Raw genomic sequence first — 27,555 nt, 5'->3', positions numbered from 1 at the left:
GGGGAAAAAGGGGAATTAATCAAATTTATTATGGAAACCCGTCTGTATTTAATACGAGACTGAAATATTTCAGATCTTATGTAATTAGATGCCTTGTATGTCTGGACAGTGGATTTTTGTGTAAACGGGATTTGGCAATAACTCTTGGCTTTTCCCAAGAAGGGCATTATCATCTTTATGGGACAAGAAATGCTTTCTTTTCATCTGGATCTGACCTGAAAACATCATTACGGTTACTAGAGGGCGGGCAGAGGACATAAGGCCTCACAGAAATCCATGGGAATCTCGTCAGCACCCTCTCTTGCCATGATGGAAACTTTAAGAGTTGTGCAGACAGCAGGGAAATGTGACACTATATTTGACATCTAAAACAAGCTCTATAAATAAGTAAATAAATACATAGAGATAACCCAATTGTTTTAAAAGCAGTAAGAGACAGAAAAATATGTGTCATGCAAAGTTCACCGCGCAGCTCCTCTCCCATCTGTTTATGTTCTTTGGACCCCAGAACATTTAAGGATTTAAATTTGCAATCTGCCTTTTTTATCCCTCAGACTTTACACTTGCGTTTAATCTACTGTGCCACCACAGCCCTTGTACCTGCAGCGGGAGAGATGAAGAGCACAGACCCACTATTGCAAGCACACTTTTTAGCCACCAGCTTCTCTTTGACACCCTGAACTCAAAGTGCAAACAGCCAAGATTAAGCATCAGACGGAGAACCCAGCGCTACCACTCGCAGACACCTGTCTCGTCACACGACCCTCTGCTGCACGGCCAGACACAGAAAACCCTGGCTGACTTCCTGCTGATGGTGAGCCGCAATCCCAATCAGCCACGGCCCAGATTCAAGTCCAGCAATCTTGGCAGAGGCCTGCACTAGTTGAGCTTCTCTTGAGTCCCAGGCATTCATGTTTCCTGACCACCACTGGAAAGCACTGACGAGTTTCTCGATCTGTGCATCTGATTACGGTGGAGGCAGAAATGAATTTGTGCCTCTCAGCCAAGTGCCACTTCAGACAGCTAATGACAGAAGCTATTGGCGTTGCTGTTACTTGGGTTTCTTAATGACACCTGTAATGTCCTCAGACTGCATTACTGATGTTATATGATGCCGTGCTTCAGAGCACCAAAGTAATGAAGTAAAAGGCCCTTAATTTAAATAGACACTTATTTAATAAAGTAATATGTATATGTAAACTATACTGAACAGAGTCATTCATTTTTCTAGATAGTAAATCTTTAACTAGATTATATAACCTAGGTGGAGCCAAGAGACTGCACTAGGCCAAGTGTTGTGTAATAACTTGAGCTGCAAGTACAACAGGTTTATTTCCTCGTATTTTACAGGGAAGATTTGTCCTGGAAGGCAGGGAACCCTATAAATACACCAGCCGAACTGATCAAGATCTTTGCTGGTAGAACAAAAATCACATCCCTTAAAAATAAATAGTTTAATAACCAGTGGTTCCAAATGAGGCCCCCGGTAACCAGCTTCAATCACACTCGCAAGAAACGTTTGAACTTCTTGCAATAATGATCAAGAAATTAAAGCTTCATATCGCCTGATAGGACCCCCTAGGTTAATTTCTGCACAGTTGTTTTTGAACAATAAATGCGCCTCTCGCCATCACTTCATGAGCATATTGTTTTGTTTTAGCAGCTTCAGCCACATCAGGGTATTATAAAAATCAGAGTTAAGGCTCTCTTTATTTTGTCACAACAACAGTACACCTTGGAGAACAATGTAATGGCAGCTGATACTCCGTCCGAGGAGGGTTTGTCAAGGATGGATGATGGTCTCTTTTGGATCTTACAAGAAGCCACAAGGGACACCAGAATGGAGATACAGCCAAGGCTCCTACTGATCTAAAAAAAAAATCCAGCTCACAGCCAGCACTTTTCAACAGTCCTGCACCATGTACAATGATAGCAGCGGCGCTGATCCACGACCCGTTTCAGCCTCTATACCAGCACACACCCATTGCTGGTTTCCTATTCGCATCGTGCCCAGTATATTTTTATGGCCTACATTGCAGTTCTTCGTCACATGATGCTGCTGCCTGCAGACTTGTGAAGAATAATTAAAAGATTATAATTAAAGCTGTTCTGATTCAATTGGCTGGGTCTCCCTCCCTGTCCTGATCAATGAACCATAGCTCTCGTATTGAGACTTGATGCCAGTCCCCAAGTCGCAAAGATCTGTGTACCGGTGACACAGGAGGAATGGCTGAAGAACCTGGATTAAAATGCCCTGAAGGGGAATCATAGGATATTAACATTTAATGTCAGATCGTTTTCAAAGAATAAAAAAGGCCCAACGTTAATCACCAGGCTGCAGGAGATTCTCCCATCAAGCATGGCCCCTTAGGGCCACAGATGAGCAACCAGCAGTACAATAAGGGCCAGGGATTGGCATGATCATGATGCTGCAAATACTTGAAATACTACATACTTGTGCTCATTCTTTTGGACCACTATCAAGCTTCCTTGCAATGCATTGCAGACCTGTGATTGTTTTTCTTCTTCTCTACAATATTAAATAAAGGAGTATGACCAATCACAAGCTCTCTCATTCTGTGCTGCTATGCAGCTGCCAAAAACAGCAGATCTCACTGGAGCGAATTCCTGTTGTCAGTCTCTGCAGGAAGCGTTCGAGGCCTCAACCCTGACATCAGAATTCAACCAAACCTTTGCACTCTGTGGCCCCCCAGAAAGATCAATGCCCTGGGCTGGAGATGGGGGAGATGCAGCTTTGGGCACAGGCAGGCAGGAATCCGTGTGCTGTCCCAGCCAATCAGGGAGGGGAACACTGTGAGGTGTGTGAAAGTGGCGCCGAGGGTGGGCAGCCACTCCCGGAGCTGATGAGGACGGCACAGAGTCTGAGACGAGCAACTCGACACAGCTGCAGCACCCCCGCCGACGCCGGTGACTGTCTCGCAGAGCTGTCTGGCCTCTGCCTGAACTCCCCTCCTTCATAAGGCCAGAGCAGTGTGACAAGACGCCAAAAAGAATCTGAAGACGCCCTCTCTCTCCTCCCAGCGCTTTAATAAAGCAAGGATTTTTCTCATTTTAAATGCGTTTTGGACCTCCCTCCCAGCAAAGACTGCAAATCCCATTCATTACAGCGGCTTCCCATTGGGTAGATGAAAGAGACATCTGGCAGCTAAAATAAATAAATACATCCACCATCCACTGACCAGTTGGGATTTGACTATTGGAAGGTGGGTTCTGTTTTGATAGGATCTTGGCTTCTGTGGGGAATTATTAAGCAGTCTAGCCTGTGAAATACAAATATAGTCTTATAATTCGGTTTCTTCAGTCATGTGACCACTAACTCCTGGCCTACAGGGCCTTAGCGTTCATGTTCACATTATTGAAATGAAGAAGACCTGCTATTTGGACCAGGTAAGTAAACAGTTGAGGACTGCAGCTTGTTAACAACCATAAAATTACTGCACAGCATTTAATGGTCTGAGTAGCACTAAAATTAACTGTACTGTTCTGAAAGTACATGCACAAAAATATCCGTAACTACTACCCTAGATGTAACCACAACTGTGTCCAAGATCATCTACTTCCCTGGCACTGAACAGCACCGCTTTAGCAGGCTGGTGTCAAAGCAGGCTCAACACAGGTTAAAAGTAGTGTCAAGCTATTCAGCCTGAAGCAAGTATAAAACCACTTCAAGCTCTGAGAAAACTAGTATCCAGGGGACGCCAAAGAAAGGACAAGTCCATTTTGGACAGAAAAAGGGAGGAATTATGGGTGTTTGGCAAGTACTGCCAGACTGGGTTTTCAAAGGCTGTTCACTGGGATACAGCAAAAAGCAGCTGGGCAAGGTCAAAAAGCTACCAGCCAACCACATTAGCAAGATGTGCTATAAGCTCCCTCTCTTGTTGGTAACTTTTCGTTGGCTCTTATATAAGCACAGGCCCTTTAATAGGTGCTCTATATGAATCAGAGAAGCAGTTTACCTGAGGGTCTCTAGCCTTATCTTTCCCTTAAGGTCAGGAGTTCAAGGGAACCAGATAACAGCAGAGATAATTACGTGAAATAAGGGTTTGTGTGCACTAGCTTTGATTCCCCCCGGCTGATAGACTTATGACTCGGAATGGACAAAATAAAAAGCACAGCACAATACGGCGCATTAGCCCGGAGCTGACCGATTAAAACATCCACATGGTTTGAAAAGGCCATGTAAATAGCGTCTGATGATTTTTATTGCTTTCTGTTTCAGCACACTTCTATAGAGCTGGCGATCTTTCCGAAGCGTCTTTTGCAATCGGCTAAAAATGAAAATGCAGAGACCACTGGATACTGAGAGCTGAAGGAATCTACAAGGAAAACAAACAGTCTCAAAGTCAATAAAGGCTGCCTTAAACTGAGCCTGTTGACTTTCCTACTGATACCTGAGCAAAGCCTGATACCACTGAAGGAGAGACAGAAAAGGGTAAAAGTTCACATCAGACCACCAATCAGATCTTGGATTTCCATGACCTGTTGCCTACTCATGGCAACAGTGTGGGGTGAAAATTGCCTGGAGATACATTATTCCTAAAGTGGCAGTTTGTAGTCCTTAACCTTTAGACTCTTGAGTGACTATAGAAATCATCCCACAGAGAGGCAAAAGTCTCCTTTTCTTGGCTTTACCCGCATGGCTGGATCGGCTTGGCAAATATACACCATAAACAACCGGAGACTGGCTGGCAGCCCAAAAAGACAATGGAAGAGAGCGGTGTATGTTGGCTGGCAGCAGAGATGTGGCCAGACACTTGAAATTAACGACAATTAGGTTTTGCTGTACGAGCAGCAAGGCCAGAAAGAATTTTAATGGAAGGAGTGAAAACAAAAACGATATCAAACTCATAGTATGTCACCATTTTCTTTTTCCAGTACCATTAAAAGCAGAAACACTGCTTTCCCTACAAATCACTATCTTCTTGGGTCTGAACCCTGATGGACAGAATGCACACGCCTCTAGTATTAACAAATACATAGAGATGAATAAATAAATAAGTCCTGTAAGTCCCTTTAAAAACTTGTATCTAATGGGTCAGTATGTCAGTGTTTGTCGATGATGTCATAAGGCGACAGATCAATACCACAACACACCTGCTCACAGCCCCGGCACGACCGAAACATAACAGTGAATAGCTGCATGATTTAAGCAGTGAATCCCTGAGAACACACCACCACCTCCACCCCTCCCTTCCAGAAAGTCACATTTTAATTAATATCAGCTGGCAAGCTTTCCCTGAAGTCGTGGTTTCAGTCAAGTGATCTCGTAGCGTGATTTACAGCTCTGAGCATCCCCTGGGAGCAGACACAGCCTTCCCTCAACAGCCCGGGGCAACATTCGGAGCTTTCCCTCACACCTGCCCGAATACACCCAGCGCCCTAACAGGGTGGCAAGCTGGTGACCATCATGATAGGTTAAGAATTCGGACTTGAGTGATTATTCAACGATTACAAAAACTCTCTCTGGAACTCTGAACTGTAACGTCATTCTTAAGGAAACGTTTAACCATTGTGCATCCCAACTGATAAATTTAACGTTCTGGTTTCACAAACAGGCGCCCGTTGATTTATAGAGTTTCTTTTATGGACTCTCCTGAAAACAGATTTACAGTTTGTCCCTGGCTGCTCCGATGCAAACCAGTAGGGCTTAAACTTTGAGTAGCAAGGCGTGTGAATGACAAGGCCGAGCCACAGAGAAGCCCAATCTGACCTCTCGCGATAAGACCGAGGAGCAGCCAGTGAAGCAGCAGTAGTTACAGGCAATGCTGAACCCTGGAGGATATTCTCAAAGGCATTCGGTCCAATTAGCACACCCCTTATTATACAGCACAGAGCATAGATAACATCTGAGAAAGTCACTAACGCATGGCCTGGGGGGGCGTGTTGAAGTTAACCCTGAGCTGCTTCTTTCCTAGGAAAAAAACACTTGAGCAGCTTATTTTATAGTACAGCTAGATAAGTACCATTGAGATATTTACTACAAAAAAAACTGTCCGTAAGAAAACAGCACTTCTTCTACATAGGCATTCAAATATTATTTTTAAGATGGTTAGTTTAGGTTAGTATAGCTCTCTCTGTACTCAGGTCATTGAGCTTAATGGTGTGTGACTGTAGTTTGTGTTTACACAGTTGCTAAGGTAAAACTGTAGGCACAAACAAACAAGGTAGTACAGTTTTTCAGTCCTATAACCCTTTGTGACTAAGAGGATTACAATAATCTGTATTGGACAAAGCCACTAATAAATTGATACATGTAGCCGAGTTTGAAAAGTATGCTGAAATTACACTTCCAGCTGGGTATTTGTTTTGCTCCGGGGTTGGGCGTTTTAAATGCATCAAATGACTTTGACGTGGTGTGCAAGACTATTAGGATATAACAGGCTGGAGCGTAATGATCATACCGATTAAATATTTATCACAAAGGCTTTTCAGCTTCTCCTTAAAGTCCAAAACAAGAGCTCTTGGCCACACTGTGGGAGAAACTCATGTCTATAATCCAGTTCCCCCTGCCATGGGCAACCACCTCTATCCTTAATCAGGATGGCATTACATTACATCATAGTGCTTCATCCACAAACATAAAATACAACTTGTACTTCAATTGTTTCTATTGATCAACTGATTCACTGCATTCCACCCTGCCTTGGTCTGAGGTCCCACACACAATCCTGACAAACCAGCCAGTCACTGGGCAACCAAACAATCCAACCCCATTCTCTCTTAAAAGTGCGATGTTTACCAGCTTCCAAATGCCTTTTGACCCCTGACCCTTTCACAAGGCCTGAACCTGGCATCTCTCCAGCATCTCACAGAAAACCACTTCTGTAACCAGGAGGGAGAAGGACGGAGTATGTGTGGCTAAAACCCCTTGCCTCCCTTCTTTGTACACCTACAGTTACCCTGACACTTTTACAAGCTTCCCAAACACCTGCTGATCTGGTTTAACTGTCGTCGTCTTTCTGATTTTGGACATTAACCTGCGTGCTCATTATTCCAGTCCAAGTGAATGACAGTCACACGGGACATGTGTTGCATTACGACATGAAATAACAGGAGCATATGGGGCAATATCCTGTCAAACAATCGCCTTTCCCAAAACTCATCCCTCCCGTCTGTAATGTTCCCGATGATACCCTTAAAAGGTCACAGAAATCTCCAGAAGAATTAACCCTCTTCCCAACGCTAGATTGACTATTTTTTTCCTTCTTTACTTTCTTTTATAAGATTTTTTTTTAAGGAAACACCACAAAGACTCCTGAATCCCTGCCAGGTCTTCACTCTGATGTTTAAGCCTTCCTACCAAAACTCGGATGTTTGATTTCCTTCCCCGAGTCGCGGAAAGCTAACAAACATTTTTTTTCTGGTCTTTTTTCTGCTATCCCCATGTCTAACACCGACAAACGACAAAGCGGTTTATCAAATTGGAGGGGCCAGTAGGGGGTGGGGTCACAAATAGCTCGCCTTCAAACGTCACACCAGCAGGAAAGGCAGCATCCATTACGTCTGCAGTCACACCAAAACACGACAGAGCTCCTAGCCTCCCCCGCAAAAAAATAGCTTTTTCCTTCCCCGTCAAAGCCAAGGAGAAGACAAACCACTTACAGTGCCTTGCAAAAGTATTCATCCCCCTTGGCATTTTTCCTATTTTGTTGCATTACAACCTGTAATTTAAATGGATTTTAATTTGGATTTCATGTAATGGACATACACAAAATAGGTGAAGTGAAATGAAAAAAATAAAAACAGAAAAGTGGTGGGTGCATATGTATTCACCCCCTTTGCTATGAAGCCCCTAAATAAGATCTGGTGCAACCAATTACCTTCAGAAATCACATAATTAGTTAAATAAAGTCCACCTGTGTACAATCTAAGTGTCACATGATCTGTCACATGATCTCAGTATATATACACCTGTTCTGACCCCAGAATCTGCAACACCACCAAGCAAGTGTCACCATGAAGACCAAGGAGCGCTCCAAACAGGTCAGGGACAAAGTTGTGGAGAAGTACAGATCAGGGTTGGGTTATAAAAAAGATATCCAAAACCTTGAACACCGCACGGAGCACCATTAAATTTATTATTAAAAAATGGAAAGATATGGCACCACAACAAACCTTCCAAGAGAGGGCCACTCACTAAAACTCACAGACCAGGCAAGGAGGGCATTAATCAGAGAGGCAACAAAGAAACCAAAGATAAACCTGAAGGAGCTGCAAAGCTCCACAGCAGAGATTGGAGTATCTGTCCATAGGAACACTTTAAGCCGTACACTCCACAGAGCTGGGCTTTACGGAAGAGTGGCCAGAAAAAAGCCATTGCTTAAAGAAAAAAATATGCAAACACGTTTCCTGTTCGCCAAAAGGCATGTGGAAGACTCCCCAAACATATGGAAAAGGTACCCTGGTCAGATGAGACTAAAATGTTTGGCCATCAAGGAAAACGCTATGTCTGGCGCAAACCCAACACCTCTCATCACCCCAAGAACACCATCCCCAAAGTGAAGCATGGTGGTGGCAGCATCATGCTGTGGGGATGTTTCTCATTGGCAGGGACTGGGAAACTGGTCAGAATTGAAGGAATGATGGATGGCACTAAATACAGGGAAATTCTTGAGGGAAACCTGTTTGTCTTTCAGAGATTTGAGACTGGGATGGAGGTTCACCTTCCAGCAGGACAATGACCCTCAGCATACTGCTAAAGCAACACTCGAGTGGTTTAAAGGGAAACATTTAAATGTCTTGGAATGGCCTAGTCAAAGCCCAGACCTCAATCCAATTGAGAATCTGTGGTATGACTTAAAGATTGCTGTACACCAGCAGAACCCATCCAACTTGAAGAATGGGCACAAATCCCAGTGGCTAGATGTGCCAAGCTTATATAGACGTACCCCAAGAGACTTGCAGCTGTAATTGCTGCAAAAGGTGGCTCTACAAAGTATTGACTTTGAGGGGGTGAATAGTTATGTGCGCTCAAGTTTTCTGTTTTTTTATCTTATTTCTGGTTTGTTTCACAATAAAAAAAATATTTGCATCTTCAAAGTGGTTCAATTTTAACTCCAGGTTGTAAGGCAACAAAATAAGAAAAATGCCAAGTGGGGTGAATACTTTCACAAGGCACTGTACAGACATGGACACTCCTTTCATGGGCCCTTAAGGAGAAAGTTAATTACCCCAGCCTGTACTGGAGAGAAAATAAAAAAAAAGACACTGTGCCCTTTTTGCTTAGCTGTGACCAGAATTGTTAAGTTATAATTTGCAGTCAAACACCCTGCAGTCTGTGGGTTAACTCATTATCCAGTGTCAGCAGCGGCAACGCTTTACAACTTCCTAGAGGTTGACCTTCACAAGCTGCAGAGTTCAGCCCACCGAGAGGAATAACACAAGTGGGAGCTGTCCACCCTGGCTGCCTTAATGCAGCTCTGCTTCGGGCTTGAAAATCAAACATTAACCTCGCGCTCCTGTTACAAACACACCTCGCTGAGCAACATGCCGAAGAGTTTATGGTTTCCATTCAGCGGTGTTGATTAAATACACGGACTGCACCAGATCAAAACAAACACACACACACACAAAAAAAAGAGAGACGCAGTGACTTCATATTTAGAAACAAGATCCGTTCACCTCGGGCACCTTACCGCAGCTCATGAGTCCCCGTTCTGCTCAAGACGCTCAAATAAACGTCCACAAGGAGACATACAGTGTAAAGTATAAACACTCTTTCTGCAGAACAACCTGGGCTGGATTGGCTGTCCACAGTAAAACGCTGCGGGTTTTAATTGACACTTCTGCAACAGGACTATAGCCTTGGCAAGGTTAAGCGACAGTTTCAGCTTCAATTTAGTGAGCCGTGCCATTCCTCTCAGAGTAAGTCCCTTCTCAACAGATAAATTCTCAAGTTAACGCCCTACCTCAATCCACTGAGATTTGGAAACAGAGAAAATGTCTTACAAAGCAGAGAAATAAGAAAATATATAAATTTAAATGCCACCTTGTGGTAATCTGAGCTAATCCCACAGCGTCCACACACTTCTCACAAAATACCAAATGACAGCTCGTTATGAATTCGTCTCTTGTCTGCGGCCGCGTAACCGAGAAGGCATCGCTCCATTCTTCTGCTACTGCTATGGTGACCACACTTTACCCCCAGCGTTGCTTCCTCACCCTCCTGGAAAAGTTCAGGCATTAACTTCAGGAAATGGCTCTCTTCCAATGCCTTATTACGAGAGAAGCCCAGATCAGCACTGTGAGATACACCAGGAATAATAATGTACTTTAAATTGTAATATAAACAATATTCTTGTGGTGTAACTGAAATGCATCCAAACTTAAAACTGAGGGGAAACAAGTGAACTCTGTGGTTATTTTCTAACTATTTCATGGTCGGTGTTCACTCGGACTTCTCCTATGGTGCCCAGCCCATTACTTCTCGAAACACCTCCATGTTTTTTGCATGCAACACATTCTGCTCATACAAACATCGACAGGCACCATGGAAATGTGCACAACTGGGCTCCGTTCAGAACCTACAAAGGAGCACTGAGAGGCCTCTGTCGGAGGGTTTATTTAGGGGTAATTACAGAAGAGCCTGTGATCTCGGTGAGCTCGTTCGGACATGGACAATGCCAGCTTTGTGGGCGCTATCTGGCTGAACACAAGCAGCTTTCATGGGCTGTGCGAGACAGGGAAGCACAGTGTAAGTCACAGAGTTGGATGATGGTCAGTGGATTAGGGAACTGTAGATGCTCCTTTGGCAAGATGTGTAAAAGGACTGCGCAGCGGCCAGGAAAATGCAACCGAGCGTGGGGTTTAATCCTGGAGTCGGACCATTGCACGCGCATCATCCGAGTACATCCCCACATCGCGGTGAGGGCAGGTAATGGCTACTGCAATCTCAGAGAGGCTAATCGTAATCACCCGGATCATAAACACAACCTTTGATCAACAGGGCAGGTACACAGGGTGTTCACACTCAAAGTTTGATCTGTGCAGAGTCTTGAGATTAACCATTACAAGGCCTTCAAAAGGGTTTCCATAGTTTGCACATATCGAGAATGTTTTTCTGTAAAGTGGCTGGTGTTAAAACCGAATACATACATAGATAAGTATATATGGAAGCTGGAGACCTTCTACTGACAACAGGCAAAATTCAGCTCTGAAGTTTTACGCTTTCATTCCTCGTGGTCTAACGCACATAAGCCCCTTTCTCGGGATTGATTCGGACACGCCGAAAGGGCAAGACACAGGTGAGAGGAGGACGGAGGCAGGAGAGGCAGAGCGCAGCTTCTACACTGGGTCACGTCGACCTCCGACACAGATCGACCCAGCCGGCTGCCTGCTGTCACGCAAGGACTCAGCTCCAACGATGGCCCGCCGATAGAGGGCAGGGCGAGCACCACTCCCCACGCTGCAGACGCGCTGATAGCACAATCGGCACCGATACACTGCTCATGAACTCCAGCACAATGCACTGTGATCACAAGACTGGAGATACAGCTCAAAGCCTGCATGTTCATGTGGAGCCATTTCAAATTAGAAGACACCCACCAGTCGCCCCTCCCAACCCAACAGGGAGACCTGACACGCAGACCACAGTTTCGTACGTCTGAATGAACCATTAAAACAGTTAAGAGCCTGCTAAACTCAAGGGCATGAACATCAAGTAACAAAGTTAATGTTTGACAACTGCCAGGGTAACCCAGGAGAATCGAGCTGCATGTCTAAGTATTACACAACCACACTGCCAACTGTTGCTCTACATTGCTAGGAGGTGTTGGACTAACCCACCTTTTTATCTCTATCCCTTTAGCGTCTTCACATGTCTTCGTTTGAATGACTTTATCCCTGTGGGTTTGTGAAAAGCTGACAGTCTCTGAAGGTGACCATTTGAAGTGTCTGCATGAAGTGTGTGTCTGCCAGGGGAGGGAGGCTGAGGGTGGGGGTGTGCGTGTGCGTTGTCCTAATATCCACAGCCTTATTCACATTCAGGACCTCAGAGAAACTTGTACTTCAGAAGTTTCTTGACTCAGTCCAACTCGTTTGAAGTTAATCACCTCGGCCTTCTGCAACCCACACATCACGAGCCGTAATGCCACCGGGGCAATCGCTTTAGATAACTTGGTTTTGGATCCCATCCTGGCTCAGCCTATACAGGAGACCTCCACAGTCGGTTAACCCCCGGGCCACCACAGTGCCATGGACCCAACATGATATTATAGCAGCTGAAAAGCCACAGCACTGTGGGGTAATGACTGGGCTGCAATCCTCCTGTGAACAGTGGACATCTGATAACACACACACAACACAGTCTACTTATGCATGTGCATGTAAACAGCAGTCTCCAAAGCTGCTCTCTTTCATTTCCAAACTCTCTCTCTCAACTGAACATTTCCCCCTAACCCCCCCACCCCCCACATCCCTTTATTACCGTTTGATGTGAATCCGTCTGCAAACAGCGCATTTCCATAATGTGGCAGTGATTAAGAAAGCCATTGTCACCTAAAATAAGACCGCTCAGAAATGCATCAGGAAGCATTATGATCAGTGTCTCAGTGCGATGCCAGCCGCGGCGTTTGGCACCAAATAGCACCCAGATCTGCCCGGGTCGGCTCTGACAATGAACCCGGGCACAATCCCGTTTATATAAGAGCTCAGCCGCCTCCACGCACCTGGTCCTGTGCATGCGGCTCTACCCGCCTGGCATTGCCCCCACCCCCGCATGATCCGCATCTGTGTTTGCATCAGGCATCTCTCACCTCGATCTTGTCCACACTCCTGGCGCAGCCCACCACCTTCATGCCGTGCTGGACCAGAGCCCGGGCCACCGCCGCCCCGATGCCCACCGACGCGCCCGTCACCAGCGCCACTCGGCCCTTCCAGCGCTCCATCTCGGGCAGAAATACAGAGACACACGGACTGGCAGCGCAGACACCGGCGGACGGGTTTATTTAGGATCTTGCAGGCGCTTGTGCTGTGAAGGGCGGGCGGCGCTGCCGTCGACCCTCCCTAATCCGCTTCTCCAGCCCCCGGGACGGCCGCGCCGCGGAGCCCCAATCCCTGCGCCGCGCCGGATTACATACGCAATGCCAACGCTTCGGTTGCTGCTGCCGCCCGCTCGCTTTTTTGTCACCAGTGAAGAGGCGTCTATGAATGCAGTTTTCACTTCGACAGATCTTTTGATTTGATTTATTTAGGATACATCTTGAGCCCAGTGGGCGTCTGAACTAAAGCTTTTTTTATTTCTGCTCTAATTCGGGTTTTTCCTTGGCACTATTTTGTGTAATAATTATGCAGAGATGTACACTGATGTCTCCACATGTTGTGTTGCTACAGAGAGGAACACGACACCACATCAGCATCGTTAGCTCTTCTCTAATATGAATACAAATACATAAAATGAACACAATAACAAACAGAAACGGGTCTGTGTGTTGCTTTACAGATGAAGGGGGTCTTTTCATGGTCATAACTTTCATTTTATTATAGCAGGTGCTTCTAGATACGACGGTTTAAAAGAAATGACTGAAATAAGGACTTTAAAAGTGATTTAAAATAGAATTCCTAAAATGTCCTAATTAAACACTGACTTTTTCTTGTGTAGTAAGTGAATTAGCATAACGTTAATGCAGTTTAATCCCCATAGTAGTGCGTCAGGTTTCAAGACGGGCTGAATTCAGTTTGAACTATTTACATTACATGCAGATTGAAAATATTTAGACACACAGCCTATTTGTACGGAAGTGTTTGCGATATTGGTTGTACTGCACATTACTGTAGCGAAAGGAAACACTGCAGACTTATTTGAATGGATACAAGAAAGGGACCAGTGCAAAATGAACACCCATACCGTACCTGTACATATATAACAATGAAAATACGTAGAATCACGATCATGACAGAAAATAAACGACGTTAATGGAACAGCACTGAAATTGAATGGCTTATTTACCTTCATTTTATATTAAGTTGACGTGGATAGAATTATAGTAAAACTCTTTATCTGATTAATTTGACAGATTTTCCACAAAATGCATATGTACCATTTAACACTCAATAACATAAGCCTTAGGCTACTTATACTACGGATAGTTAATACGATCAGTTACCGAGAAACCATTGCAATTTCAGGTTTAATCTTAAAACTATTTGCCGCCATCTAGCGGACATTCCAGAAGCAGCAGATTCGAGAACGCACTGAACCGGTTCCATGAAGTGCATATATAATATTCAATAGCACCCACATGTTGCCAGCGACCATGAAATGTTGAAAACCAGTACAAAACACCATTAAACTACTACAGCTTCGATTTGTTCCTGGGCATGCCATCTCACCCCCATAAACCCCTGGAACATGACGACTCCCAATCCAGTGATCTCCACAGGTCCCCGACTCCACATGCCCACGATTGTGTACAAACTGAAGTCCTAGGTCGATACATGTCGAGGATCTCAATAGTTCAACCAGGAAGTCATGCAATTCGACTGCAGGAAAAACACACCAATCCGTGTTGCTTATTAATAAATATTCTTTATTTGTAAATTTTGCACATGGCGCTTTCAACATCACATCCAGACCTCTTTATAAATGGATGCATCTTTTTCTTTTGTAAAATCTTATATTCAGATAATTTCATTTCTGTACACATTTAAATCGGTAGAACGTTTTGCCACTAGATCAAAGTGTCACAAAGAAACAGATGGAAAACGGCTGAAAATAGAAGACAGGCCACCACATCTACCCAAGTGTTAGAGCTTGTGAGCCTGAAGGCCAAATTAATTGTGCTCTCTGCCACCAGCCTAGAAATAATGCCTGAAATGAACAGGGGGGTGGGTCAGTGAGGGAGGGGAAGAAAAAGAAACCAAAGAGGAAAATAAATCACATTTTAAACGTAAAATTCATTGAACAAGACACCAAATGTACTTTAGAAATTTGAATAAAGGTGCAGTGGTCATTGAGTGTTTTTCCCATAAAGAGACAGGACTGCCGTGTTTTTTTTATTACTAGTTCACTCCTGCTGTGGTCAACCACCCGGCGCCGCACAGGGGCCTCTTCGGCTCGTTTGAGCGGCAGTACCTGGTGAATTTATCTTTCAGGTGCTGTCGGTACTGATCTCGGGTGCTGTAAAAAGACTTGTTGTTTTCCACAAAAGACCGGATCTCGTCTTGCGTTAGACAGTTCTCTTCGTCGGAGGTGCCTTCAGACTCATCCTATTTAAAAGTAAACCATACAAGTCAAGATTCAGACCAATACGAAGGAAAACCTCTTATCTGTACCCATCTACCAACACTACTCAATACCATTCACAGGTCTTATCTATTTCACTAAGTGAGAAGGAACCAGAGTCTGAAAGTTTATCTACAATGACTTGACTAAGAGACGCTCCTGAGGAACTCTGCAAACTTCCTCACAATTCTGCGGCACTTCGTGTCCTCTCTATCCCACGTGCAGATCTAACCACTCCTGGCAAGCGTGGAGCTACGCTATCCATAAAATAATTACTAGAACTTATATAGCCCTTTTCAAGAACCAAAGTCGCTTGAAGATGTCTCCCTCAGACATTTAACAGATTTTGCCGAGACACAAGGAATTCCTCGGGGGACGGAGAGTTCAGAAATGTGGGGGCACAAGAAAAATAAGAGTTAATGATGTCATATACTCACCAGGAGCTCCATTAGAGTCTTGGTGCCGCTGTCCCAGCGCGCACAGTGGGACGCCTCGGAGGACGCAGGAAAGTGGTGCATGGTTTTTCTGTGCTCTGTCCAGGGCAACTGTAGTGCGATAGTTGCAAAGGAGTCGCAGCAGGTATTCGCACACATTTCTTTGGTTCTGCAGGAGTGCGAGTCGCCGTGCACCTTCCCTGCGCTCTCTCTCCGGCTGCCATCCACGACGCAGCCCCCCGGGGTATGACACTGGAGAGGAAGAGAAATGGAAACGCACGTGGGTTAAACCTGTAGTGCATCCTGGGAGTGGGACGTTCGTGTGGGACGTTCTCGAGTTCACCTACGTGAGCGTTGGCACACACCGAGCCCTTGTTCTTCTTTTTCTTCTTTCTATTCTTGCCTTTCGTGTTCTCTTCTGCATTGGCCCAGCACTCCACACAGCTGTCCACCCCGTCCTCCTCCTTATCCTCACAGCGGTGGCCGCAGGAGTCCTCTCCTTTAGGAAAGAGCAGCGCGTTAGTACCCGACACCCAGGCCATCGTTCCACATAAAATACAGGGGAGGAAAAACAAACCAGCAAAGAAACAAAACATACAAACCCCCACCCCACTTCAAGCCAACGCCCACCCACCTGCTTCATCATGGTTACAGATGCCTTCTGTACAGGCTACATCAGAGCCTTCCCGAGAGCCCGTCTCGCTGCCCTCCATACTCGAGGAGTAACCACAGTCACTTCCATTGCAATGGGGTGATAAACCTACAAACAGTTCATGTCAACTGTCAGATGCATTAAAAATATCACACTTCACAGGAGTATTTCACGACAGTAACCACTCTCAACACAGAATCAAGACAGCAGCCTAAAAACCCTCCTGAATTCACACTGGGGGAAATCAAAGTGTGAGGGTTGTGTAGATCTAAACGAAACATCCATGTACAATAACAAGCAGACTATGTATTTAATATACACAGAGATCCAGACCTTTCTTGGTTTTAGGAGACCCCAGTATTGCGCTGCCGGGACAGCTGCAGGAAGTGCTTTCATTCGTGACGATGACCTCGACACACCCGCCCGCCTCCTCCGCGCTGCCACACGCCGTACAGCTACTATCGGCTGACGGGGAGGAAACCTGAAACACAGAGACGCAGAATGCTTCGGCACACTTACGACCACATGCCAATTACACGGCAGGGAAGGAACTAATGACTTCACCACTTAACAGAGATGGGCAACAGCTTCCAGCACATCAGTTAGAGAACTTGCCCAATAGTACGGTCAACCATTCATAGATACTTTTTGTTCATAACTTTCTCATAAGCCTAATCTCTTATTGTGGTTTAATAGAGCTTTACATTAAAGTTACATCAAAACGTCTTCTTGAAAGGAAGAGCAACAATGAAAGTGTTTTAAGATTATGAAAAGGAATAAAAAAAAATAGGCATGCACAAGCGATATTTGAGCTCTGATTCAGCAGAGAGGATACCTCATCCTGGCTTTTCCCTTTGTCCTCCGCTTCTTGCCCAGACATGTCAAAACCACACTTGTTTTTGCGCCGGTTCTTGCGTTTCTGCCGCTTCTTCTCCTGCTTGAGCTCCCGTACTCGGTCCTCCTCGGTGAGCTCCTCGCACAGCTGCTCCAGGCGACTGATTCCCTGCACCTTCTCGACCGCCATCTATAGACGACAAAAACAGGCATGAAACCGGGCACGGCACTGGGGGAAAAAAAAGTGTTCAAACAGAGATTGAGTTTGATCGAGACTGATGTAGATTTACACCTCATCATCATAAGTCAACTTCGAGAGAAGCTTCAAATGCTGTGAACCTACCTCAAAACTCTTGCGTAGCGCATCTACACCCAGGTAGAAGAGCATCTGCCATGTCTGCTCTTCGGCTCTTAGTTTCTGCCAGATCCGATGCAGACGCTCATACAAGTGGATACCGAGACAGGTTAGAACTTCTTCCTGGGCGATATCGATGGTCTTGGCATGTCTCTCTCTGCGCCTGGATGAAGCACACGCATGCGTTTAATAACACATTTTGAACTTAAAATAAGCAGCAGCAATTCAAGAGTGGAAATGCACAGTCCAGAAGTGTGTTAATGTGACAAGGTATTCTTAACAATGCCCAAAAGGAGAGACAGAAGCGGGATTAGTGGATGCAATTTTACATGTGCAAGGGAAGGTCAAATACGTTGGAAATATGTTCCCTTTAAAAGAAGTCGTGTGAAGCTCAAAAACATGCCCAACAAACAGACGGATCATTTTAAAGATCATATGCATTAAGCTTCATGGCTTACCTTGAATCGATGCAATCACATCCCAAACACATCTCAGCCCCACATACGCGTCTATAACAGAATTATGTAAACATGATGGCAAACCGCAAGCAGAACTGAAGAAATGTCACTTCAGTCACAAAAACATTGCTGATATACTAAACACACAAATCCATGGACAACTTCCACCCCCCCCCAATGCATCATGCCTTTTAATGAACTGCCTTCAGCAAAGCTTAATCCTATAGACCATTAAGATTTAAGTTTTAATTCTCATTCAGTTCAGGACAATTGATAAGATTAGGAGTCAACCCGATTCAGTTTAACGTTTTATTACACGAGACAATGGGATTCATAGAAACACTCTAGACTCATTTGATTCTCCCTGGCCACTGATTAGGTCATATTGCGATTTACTTCAGTAGCGCAGTGAGCAGAGGCTATTTCAGGTTCTTACATCTGTTTATGGAAACGACCTCCAGTAAGCAACAACTGGCACCCAGTCTGTAGCCTCTCACTGGGTCTGACATTCAAAAGCCACATGGTTTGGCAAAGTGAGAAAGTAGCGGACAGGTCTTCAGAGGCAAAGCCCCAACGTTTGGATGATGTGTAGGAGCTTTGGGATTTGCTTTTTGAAATCACTATACTGCACAAAATGAAGTATCAGAATGATACATTTTCGCAATATCTCCATGCTTCAGAGCATCCCCATTAAAGCAAACTTTCTAGAGAAGCTTTAAATTACTGATCCAATAAGAGTGAAGAAAATGGTCGTTATAACCAATACACTAAATGAATTTATCAAAGTCAATTACCTACTTTATGACTATTCCAAATTCGAACAATGATTAAGTGACTGAAATGACATTTCAGCTGCAGGGAACATATTCATTTTGCTGGGACCGAGGATTTTGTTTCTAAATTATATTTACGTATACATTTTTTTAGGCATATGATCTTTAATATAAATTCTCAACAAGGCACAGCTCTGACTTCTAAAATAATGGGAAACAAACGCTTAGCCGAAATTAATGTTTACACTTGAGGGCAATGTTTTTCAGATTTAAAATCAACGTCACTTTAAATGGGGAAAAAAAAAAAAAAAAAAAAAGTATAAAAAAAGCCAACAAAAAGCGCTAGATAGCCCACTCTAGCAAACTACATACTCATACCCTCCAGCAAACTCGGGCTCGGCCCGGCCCAGGAGGTGGGCAATGAAGTCGGTCTCGCAGCACACGTGGATGTGGCGCTCGTGGGGGCAGCAGCGCAGGCCTTCGTACAGAGCTGCGCAGTAGCCCTTCTCCTTGCTGCAGTCCAGCTCGCCAATGAGGATGTTATAGGCCCTCAGTACCTTGTTCTTGCAGTCAGTGCAGAACCTGTAAAATATCACAAAGTACAACGTCATACAAAATGAAAGCGCTACGTCACTATCACACTGTGCATTTAAAATTCACACAATGGAGAAAAAAATAATTCTGAATTAATACACAAAATACCAGAGAAAAGCAAGGTTGCATGTCATTTTATTTTAAATCTCTCAAAACTCATTCCTTCCTTCCTGCTTACCTGTGTTTCCGTAAATACGTTTCTAAAGTTTCTAAAAGACAGGCCGAGTCGATTAAAACCACTTCGTCGCGGCACTCCTGGGACATGAGCTCCCAAACATCCATCCAGCTGCCCCTGCGAGAGACAAAGTTATTCAAGCATTTCTGCGTTCCAGAATTTTGGTTCTTTGAAACCATCCTGAACTCATAAAAAAAAAAAAAAAAAAAAAAATCACGACAGTCTGGAACCGTTAAGTAAACTCATCTCATATCCTTACAGGTCTTCCTTTTAGACTCCACAGTACAAGAGGACCTATTACACTAACCTGCTGATGCTTCCTGTTCTTCCTAGGGCTGTGACACAAGTCACTTTCTGAAGGTATGTTAATTACAACGGCACTGAACTCCAAAAAGTCTCGGAGGGGAAAAATAAAAGGGCAGAAACCTTGACTCACCCTAAGGGCTTAGGCTTGTGCGTGTCTAAAGAGTGCAGCTGGCAGCGCTTGTTCTTCTTACTTTTGGGAATGGCATCAATCATGTCGTTTAACTTTGACCTAGAAAATTAAAATAAAAACATTACATCATACCCCGGATTGATTTCCAACAGTCGTTTATACGGCTAAATATCAGAGCCTCTGTTCTTTCACTCGTCTATATAGATCTTTTCATACACACAGATGTGCAATACAAATGTCACTCACCCATGCACGTAAAACAACGTGTACAGTTTTTTTGCATCTGCCATACAGGCCCGGGTTACCGAAAGGACCCCCGTGGAGCCCACGGTCAGCGGCTCCAGCGCCGGGTTTCCAGATTCGACGAGCTGCGAGAAGAGGCGCTCGACGCTGCGCCGGCAGCCCACGCACGGGACAAGCTGAGACAGGGCGTTGAACACCTCGCGGGACGTGACCATCATGGCAATGTTAAGATCTTGCGGCTTCAGCATACTGTGATACTGTAATAAAACGGTGACAATGACAAAAACAAAAAACATTAGAAATCACTCGTTCAAACACAATAACAATTAATCACAGTGAAATCTAACCACTCTCTCATACGTTCAGTATTACATTGTTTTTGTACACATTACAATATAAAAAATGTATTCTTGTACAGAAAGTTTAAGAATACTGCACAACGTACCACAAATAAAGCACCCGCACCATTCTTTTACAGCAAAGCTCTTTCTTCTATTGTCAACGATTTATATACCAACGATAAACCACTGCCTACCATCCTATAAAAATAAACGGATCTAATAAACTTCAAACGTAGCAATGCTTTCATACTATATCAGGAGTATAGTACGTCCTGTCACATTTATAACAAAGCTCTTTCTTTCTCCCTGTACAGACTAATGTACTGTGGCAGATTAAGAGAATGAGTCGGTATTAATTGCGCATTAAGGGGCAAAAATGCAGTTGTGGATTGAGATTTCTCCTCTCGATTATTAAAAAAAAAAAAAATAAGCAGAAAACGTAGAACCAGTCAATATTGCTCTCTATTTGGCAGCAGTTCTATGAGCACTTCGTAATCAATCTTTCATTTTCTCCCTTATGCCATTGCAGTCCAGCACACTAAAGGCACCCAGGAATGCCATTTCTAAGAGCGATCAGGGTAATACAAAATGGAACAGGCTTAACTTAAGCTTAGTAATTTTGTTTAACTTTTTTAAAATGGGTTTGCAAAAGCCATTCCCTAGTTAAGGTCCAACTCTACTTCACCCCCACACCCTGCTTACCTGTATGAACTGTTTCATCTGTGAACTGTTTATCTGGTGACTTTCCAGGGTGAGCATGTTGTCTGAAAACTCCATCACCATCTGAAAAATACATTTGCGTTCAATTGACTGAAAACGACAACAGAGTTCCTTTACGATCAAAGACTATTTGTTTTGAATACATCGTTGTTTTCCTGGGACTCTGGCCTATACAGCAATGTGTTCAGCTGCACGAAACATCTCTAAAGTCCCATTAGCTTCAAGCTGGGGGAGATGCAGAGTATTTTGCACTTTCTATAAAACAAACAGTGACGAAGAAGGTTTTCAAACTCACACAAACAAAATTCAAAAGTCAAAAAAATATCATGCAGTTGAGCATACTGGCAATGTCTTTAGAGAGTCAATAATAAAATAATGCACTAGAGTACCATCACAGGCTGGTTTCACAGACTTACATCAGCACTAGTCTTGGGCTACCCAATGTTATTTTTAGGTAGAGTAGTTCAAGACTAGTGCTAAATCAAGGTCTGTGACACCAGCTGAGAAATACACAATTTAAACATTAATATAACATTCACTGTCAACTGTATGTATTAATAATGTATCTTTACTGCAATTCATATGATGGCAAAAACTAAAGTCTCACCTATTTAAAATGTGGCAGCATTATATTAGGGTAATACAATTAGCCGATGAACAAAGACCATTTCATTTCTCACCATACTCCCCATTTTACATGTATACCAATTACAATACTTGGAAGGAAAACGATTTCCAAAAAACGTTGCAAAATAAGTAAGAAAATGTAAAAGATCTGTCATGCAATCAGTTTGTTTTTAATGAAAATCTAACTATAAAACGATCAGCAACTTGGGAAACCCAAATCAGAGAATAGAAGGTCAAGTCAGTTCCAGATCAGAATGAATTGACAGAAATCACCAAATAAAATCTAGAAGCTGTGTGCAGCCCATCAGTCAAAGCGAATACAGGTCAAGATTTTTAACACTGAAAACTAGAGCTTTTTGTTTAACCTGTAGGAGATCATTGAGGTACAAAAGGCAGCTGTAAATCAGTGACTGGTTTAAGGAAGACCCCCAAGCAAAACAATTACAAATAATCATTACTGTGGTTTCAGTTTTAATGTTTATTAAGGTAGATATGTATATATTGAAATATTCGCAAACGCTGAGGTCTAGAACATCAAGTGCACGAAAATGCATATTAAAACACTGAAACCTTTTTCTGATTGTGTTACGTTGTTCAACTGAGACTAGTAACAAATATTAGTATTGCAATGTAATGACATTTCCATTACACTGCTTTACACGATATTGCAAACATCCTCCCACGTAAAGATTAAAAAGGCTACAAAAACAAGGGACATAATTTGTACAGTGTACATCTGGACCATTAGCTCCGAGGTGAAACAAGGCCTCAAACAGGGACTGTGCCTTCGCGAAAATACGAGCTGCACAGATTAGGCAGTAAAACACTACAATGCACACATAGTCGGCTTGATCTGCGGCCCATGGCACACATTGCAGGGAGGGACTGTGTTAAACATCGACATTTTTCCGCTTTTCATACACTCCGTAATATGGCCTGTTGCCTAGCCGAGGAGAGGCCTAGCTTTGCCGTTTCCAGCCTCCCACCGCATTAGATTGTGACCCGAGTTTCCTGGTTACTTTGTTTCCAGATGCCTGGCGGGGGATCGCACGCAAAACACCCAGCCGTGTCCCCCGCAGTCGGGCCACCCCGTTCAAGACTCACCGTGAGGGTGTCATCGATGTACAGGGGGATCTGCCGGGCGAGGAAGGGGAAATCTTCCTCCCCGTCCCTGCAAACAGCAACCAGACGCGCCATGTCTTCTTCTGATCCCGATAGTACTGCTGCCTACATACAGGGGGACAGTGTGAGAAACTCCAGCACCAGAAAACGCAGTTTCAAAAAAACACATTCACCACTAGGCTTAGACAGGAGAGAGAGAGAGAGAGAGAGGGGGGGGGAATGAAGGAAGAAGAAGAAGAAGAAGTCTGGCCATTTTATATCTCATAACCCTGCTGCACTGCATTTGGGCAAACTGGGTAACAACACGTAGCTGGCTTAGCCAACAAAATGCCAACTTTGCCAAGACTCTGCCTTGTGCATTTGGCTTCAAAGCTGCACAATGACACAACGTTACAGACAATATCAGGAACAAGTGCATTCTATTCGGATTCGTTGCATTTGATTAAAAAGCGTTTCTAGAACCCGCTGCTCTGCTCAATCCGGGCACAGTGCGACACACGATCGCTATGGCACCCAATGGACGTCTTACTAATAAACTGTAACACCTGAATAGATCAACACAGCAGACACAGCTCACGCACATCCCGGTCATAGGCTGCTACAATTAAACACAAAATATTTAGCTAGCTGTTAGTTCACTAAACCTCGGGATATCAGTCGTGACGCTACAGCACAAACAAACACAAAGGGACAGTCTCTTCAAAACACACCCCTGGTTGGGATACACCAGCCCGAGGATTTGGCTAAACACGACACAAGAACTGCGACTTTTTTCCTTACTTTAAGTTAGTTAAAAAGACAACGTTAACAATATCACAATTATAACCCTCTCTTACAGTGTAGCCACTTCGCTCCACCTTCTTATCGCGAGAACTGACTCAAACTGGTTCGTCAGGCGAGAAGCAGTTTTTTCCACAACAACTTCAGTCACTTAGTTTAAATAAAATAATAATACAAAAAAATTACCCGCAATTATTAGCAGACGTGGCCCAATCTACCGCTCGGCGCCCCTGGCAGAGTAGAGTTAAATAAAAAATCCAATACAAATTGAAGTGTCAGAAAAGAGACGACGCACGCCTTCGTGTTATTCCGCCACATAAAGTAACCCCCCCTTCCCAACACAACACTTTCTCACACAAACATTGAACGGCATGGTATATACATTATATTTACATGGAATATCACTTTATTGTTTTTATGAAGATCAGCTGCATTTGAAAATGCGTGTTTTTATTGTTACAGTACAAAAACATACATGAAGTGTATAGTACGTGGCGACGGGATTACACGACAACCTTTGACCCCCTGAGAGACGTTGCAGAGAAGTAGTCCCGACGCCGTGAGGGTGACGTTATCACATGTGACAGGACAGGCGGCTGGGCGGGACGCAAGCGGGGGAATTGAAATTAGTTTTGCTCATTTTCTGCAAAAGGGCATGTATAAACCACATCATTGAATACATGAATGCACCGTGCCCCTTCCTCCATTTGAGTAGTTAATCACCTATTCGTTTATTCTCTTGACCAGATGAATGTCTTGGCAGTAACAGAGGTCTCCCCAAATCAATTGAAGCTCCATTACCAGTCTGCTAGATTATAGTGTGTTCAGTGTTTCTTCTTCGTTGCTGCCTTATATTTCAAATAATACTAGAGGCCATTTGGGTTAAAATATGAACAAAAAAAGTAGTCTGTCCAGTCATTTAGTTTTATTTTAAAATGTAGCGCTGATGTTTTCCATATTTGCAATTCAAGATACATTTAAACAATTTTAACTTTAACATGTTCTTAAAACTCAGACCATGCATTTAAAAAACTATATATACACAATTCAAGATACTGCAATGCAATTTCATTTTTAATTTAGAAAATAGTTACTGCACATAATACAATTTGAAAGCACATACCAAAGTGAAATGAAAATGTTTTCACTACTTTGCATTTGTTGAGTGAAATCATATATAGATGGATTTATGTTAATATAAAGTAATAGTTTTGGGGTTTGTAATTACAGACTTTGGTGAAACCTGGTGCATTAACACATACAGCAACGATTTTAATTAATTCAATCAAAATTCAGGAATTATGTGAAAATTAATAGGTTTACAATTATTTGTGCATTTCAGTTATGTGTGCTGTGAACTGGGAAGCAGTTAATTCAATTTTCTTAAAAATGTGTATTTGATAAGTCAATCAGCATGATCCAATTTAATGCCACACTAAAGTCTTTCAACACTTTAGTAAAATAATAAATGTCATAAGACGACTAAGGTAAAAGACAAGAGTTATATTACCGTGCAAATAACATATGACATATGGAGGGTTAGGCTAGATCTTTTGGAGAAGTGACTACCAAAATTTGACCATAATTTTTTTAAGATGTAAAATGTACATAATGAAAGAGCTTGCAAACATATATGATACCAGTACACATATCGAAAACAAATTGCTGCTATTAACGGTATCAACCATGACATTTGTTAAACCAGTCATAATGTTCGAAAGCAGAAAAAATAACAACTGGTTTCTGTTTACGGCTTGTATAAGACAAAAACCATCCAATTTTTCACGCATTTTCCCTTCTTGGTGGGTTACAGGCTTGCCATCTTGCATTGGAGTGTCTTGAGAAGGATTCCAAGAGGTCGACACTACGGAACATTTTGATAACACTTTGGCAAAAACCAAAAGAAGATCAGCAGCAGTTAAACAGCACAGGAAATATAGCGACTGGGAAACTGTCCAGATGCAGAAAGACAGATTTGCCATTCTGCGAGAAACTGGTTCTACAACGTTCTGGCAGACAACCAGGGCTGCCATTAATGCAAGACTTGTGAGCAGGAGGCAAAATATTGCTTTGATCCAGTCCTTTACCAACACCCTCTTTTCCATTATAAAGAGTCCCACCTGCACCCCAGTCATGTAGATGGCAATGTATCCAATGACAGAAAACACCCCTTCTCTGTTAGCACTTAAAAATCCACCTGATCGGTCACTGCCATGCAAAATAAAGGACTTGAGCTCGGTGACCTCCAGGGCCATTTGGTAAAAGCCACCAATGATCAAACCTAAAACCCAGGACTTGTTCACTGGGAAGACAGATAAAAGCAATGAGGCAACTACCCTCACTATGGCTAGGGTGAAAAAGAAATTCCAGTGCACACCGTACTCTGACACATGCTCATGATAGCCAGTTGCTTTGACACCAATCAGCCGTGCCATTCCAAGCACCACCAGGGGCCAAACTGCCAAGAGCTGCTTAGTCACGTGTGAAAACTTAGACCCGACTGCCTGCTTTCTCCTCGCTTCTGGACAAACAAGAGAGTTCGACAGGACGAAGGCTCCCACGCCGAAATCCATGACGCCCGTCCCGTACGTTTCGGCCTTGGCGTAGCGCCTGGGGAAGACGGCAAAGTCCACAGCAAGAATGCTTATGGCTGTCTTCACGTTGACGAGCACTCGGAAGACCGTCACAAAGGGGATGCGGTTGGTCTCCAGCTTGGTTTCCAAAAAGTCCTTGAAGAGTTTCTGAACGGGCTGGAGGGCAACGTGTTTCCTCTTGTGGTATATGCAGAATAACATACCAACATTGATGGCTGCCAGACTCAGAATGACCAGGTACAGCACTTCACTCAGCACAGTACAGGACAGCACCAGGGGCAGAATTAACATAGTGAAGTCGAGAAGAAGGTGCACCGTCCAGGGAAACGGAAAGACCCCTCCACTGAGGAAATACAAAATCAACACCAGCCCTCTGCTCATCAAGCACAGTGGCGCCAGGGCAGAACCCAGCGAGATCTCACCCAGGCTCGTCCCATTTAGGTTGCTGACGAAAGCCTCCTTTTGATCTTTCTGAGACATTGTTTCAAGTTAGGAAAATGACTGAAATTAAAGAAAAACACAAGACATATAAAACCAATCATTACTGGCTGCAGGAAGAAGTCCTAAAATGTAAAGTTAAGCATAGTTCTGCATACACCTTATTTAAATATAATGTATACGATCAACTCAAAACCATTCTCAGGGTATTGTGACCTTATTGGGGAAACAGAATGCACGACTCTTTTTAAAAACATTTGACATTTTAAAAGACTTTAAGAAATGACAGGTGACATTGAACACAGGCTACAAATAAGAATGTGCACTTACTTCTTGAGTGGATCTGGGTGGAGAAAAAAAAGTAAGTACCAAGAATATGTCGTAAAAAACAATACACAACCATTTATATATTTATATTTATATACAGTCAACACTGAATGAATGAATGCCGCATTATGCTGAAATAAACTACATTACAGTAAATACCTACCTACTACATCTTATGCCCTTTGACTGAAGAGAAAAACACACCTTCTCCTAAATCTTAAACTGCACGTAGATAACATTCAAGAACCGTGATTTGATCCAAAATAATAATAACACACAGTGTTTCCATTCAAATGATCGCTCCTCTGCCCGTCTGTGCAGGAGTATTTTCAATCACTTCCGCATTCAGTAACCAAGCATTTCTGCGTTTTACGTCACGTGGCATTCCTTCTCCGCGACGTCACCGGAGTG

General features: G+C 43.6%; 3 protein-coding genes across 12 annotated transcripts in view; all 3 read right to left on the bottom strand.

Moving 5' to 3' along the window:
- dhrs11a (dehydrogenase/reductase 11a) overlaps nucleotides 1–13,111 on the bottom strand; it is a 33,689-nt gene extending 20,578 nt beyond the window's left edge. The window contains exon 1 of one of the 2 annotated variants that reach the window (XM_066695125.1): nucleotides 12,774–13,111. In XM_066695125.1, coding sequence (XP_066551222.1) covers nucleotides 12,774–12,905 — 132 coding nt within the window. In that variant the 5' untranslated portion in view covers nucleotides 12,906–13,111. The remainder of the gene's footprint in view (nucleotides 1–12,773) is intronic. The other variant, XM_066695124.1, reaches the window with a different exon arrangement.
- A 1,414-nt stretch (nucleotides 13,112–14,525) lies between these two features.
- ggnbp2 (gametogenetin binding protein 2) lies at nucleotides 14,526–24,087 on the bottom strand. Of its 7 annotated transcripts, none has more exons than XM_066695497.1 (15): nucleotides 23,972–24,087; nucleotides 22,988–23,110; nucleotides 21,239–21,319; nucleotides 20,199–20,452; nucleotides 19,953–20,051; nucleotides 19,520–19,633; nucleotides 19,120–19,329; nucleotides 17,975–18,025; nucleotides 17,505–17,679; nucleotides 17,163–17,351; nucleotides 16,661–16,808; nucleotides 16,310–16,435; nucleotides 16,023–16,174; nucleotides 15,679–15,927; nucleotides 14,526–15,225 (listed from the first exon to the last, which is right to left on the bottom strand). In XM_066695497.1, the coding sequence occupies exons 2-15, from the start codon at nucleotides 23,078–23,080 to the stop codon at nucleotides 15,019–15,021; spliced, it is 2,148 nt and encodes a 715-aa protein (XP_066551594.1). In that variant the 5' UTR covers nucleotides 23,081–23,110; nucleotides 23,972–24,087; the 3' UTR covers nucleotides 14,526–15,018. The 7 variants fall into 7 exon arrangements, with proteins under 7 accessions (XP_066551594.1, XP_066551597.1, XP_066551598.1 ...); XM_066695500.1 differs by having other exon boundaries at nucleotides 19,126–19,329; XM_066695501.1 differs by having other exon boundaries at nucleotides 19,520–19,627.
- A 532-nt stretch (nucleotides 24,088–24,619) lies between these two features.
- On the bottom strand, nucleotides 24,620–27,484 carry pigw (phosphatidylinositol glycan anchor biosynthesis, class W). Of its 3 annotated transcripts, XM_066695909.1 has the most exons (3): nucleotides 27,308–27,484; nucleotides 27,148–27,160; nucleotides 24,620–26,880 (listed from the first exon to the last, which is right to left on the bottom strand). In XM_066695909.1, exon 3 carries the CDS (start codon nucleotides 26,857–26,859, stop codon nucleotides 25,351–25,353), a length of 1,509 nt encoding a protein of 502 aa, XP_066552006.1. In that variant the 5' UTR covers nucleotides 26,860–26,880; nucleotides 27,148–27,160; nucleotides 27,308–27,484; the 3' UTR covers nucleotides 24,620–25,350. The 3 variants fall into 3 exon arrangements, with proteins under 3 accessions (XP_066552006.1, XP_066552004.1, XP_066552005.1); XM_066695907.1 differs by having other exon boundaries at nucleotides 27,148–27,484; XM_066695908.1 differs by lacking the exon at nucleotides 27,148–27,160.
- Between the last annotated feature and the right edge of the window lie 71 nt (nucleotides 27,485–27,555).

This window comes from Amia ocellicauda, chromosome 22 (assembly GCF_036373705.1).
Source record: "Amia ocellicauda isolate fAmiCal2 chromosome 22, fAmiCal2.hap1, whole genome shotgun sequence".
NCBI lineage: Eukaryota > Metazoa > Chordata > Actinopteri > Amiiformes > Amiidae > Amia > Amia ocellicauda.
This window is presented reverse-complemented; position numbering and strand designations above follow the sequence as displayed.

Coding starts and splice junctions, on each gene's coding strand:
- pigw (XM_066695907.1), bottom strand. CDS start 26,859: ATGTCTCAGAAAGATCAAAAGGAGGCTTTCGTCAGCAACCTAAATGGG.
- ggnbp2 (XM_066695497.1), bottom strand. CDS start 23,080: ATGGCGCGTCTGGTTGCTGTTTGCAGGGACGGGGAGGAAGATTTCCCC. Junction 20,453..21,238: donor AGATGAAACAGTTCATACAG/GTAAGCAGGGTG, acceptor GTTTTATTACAG/TATCACAGTATGCTGAAGCC. Junction 16,809..17,162: donor AAGGGAAAAGCCAGGATGAG/GTATCCTCTCTG, acceptor TCTGTGTTTCAG/GTTTCCTCCCCGTCAGCCGA.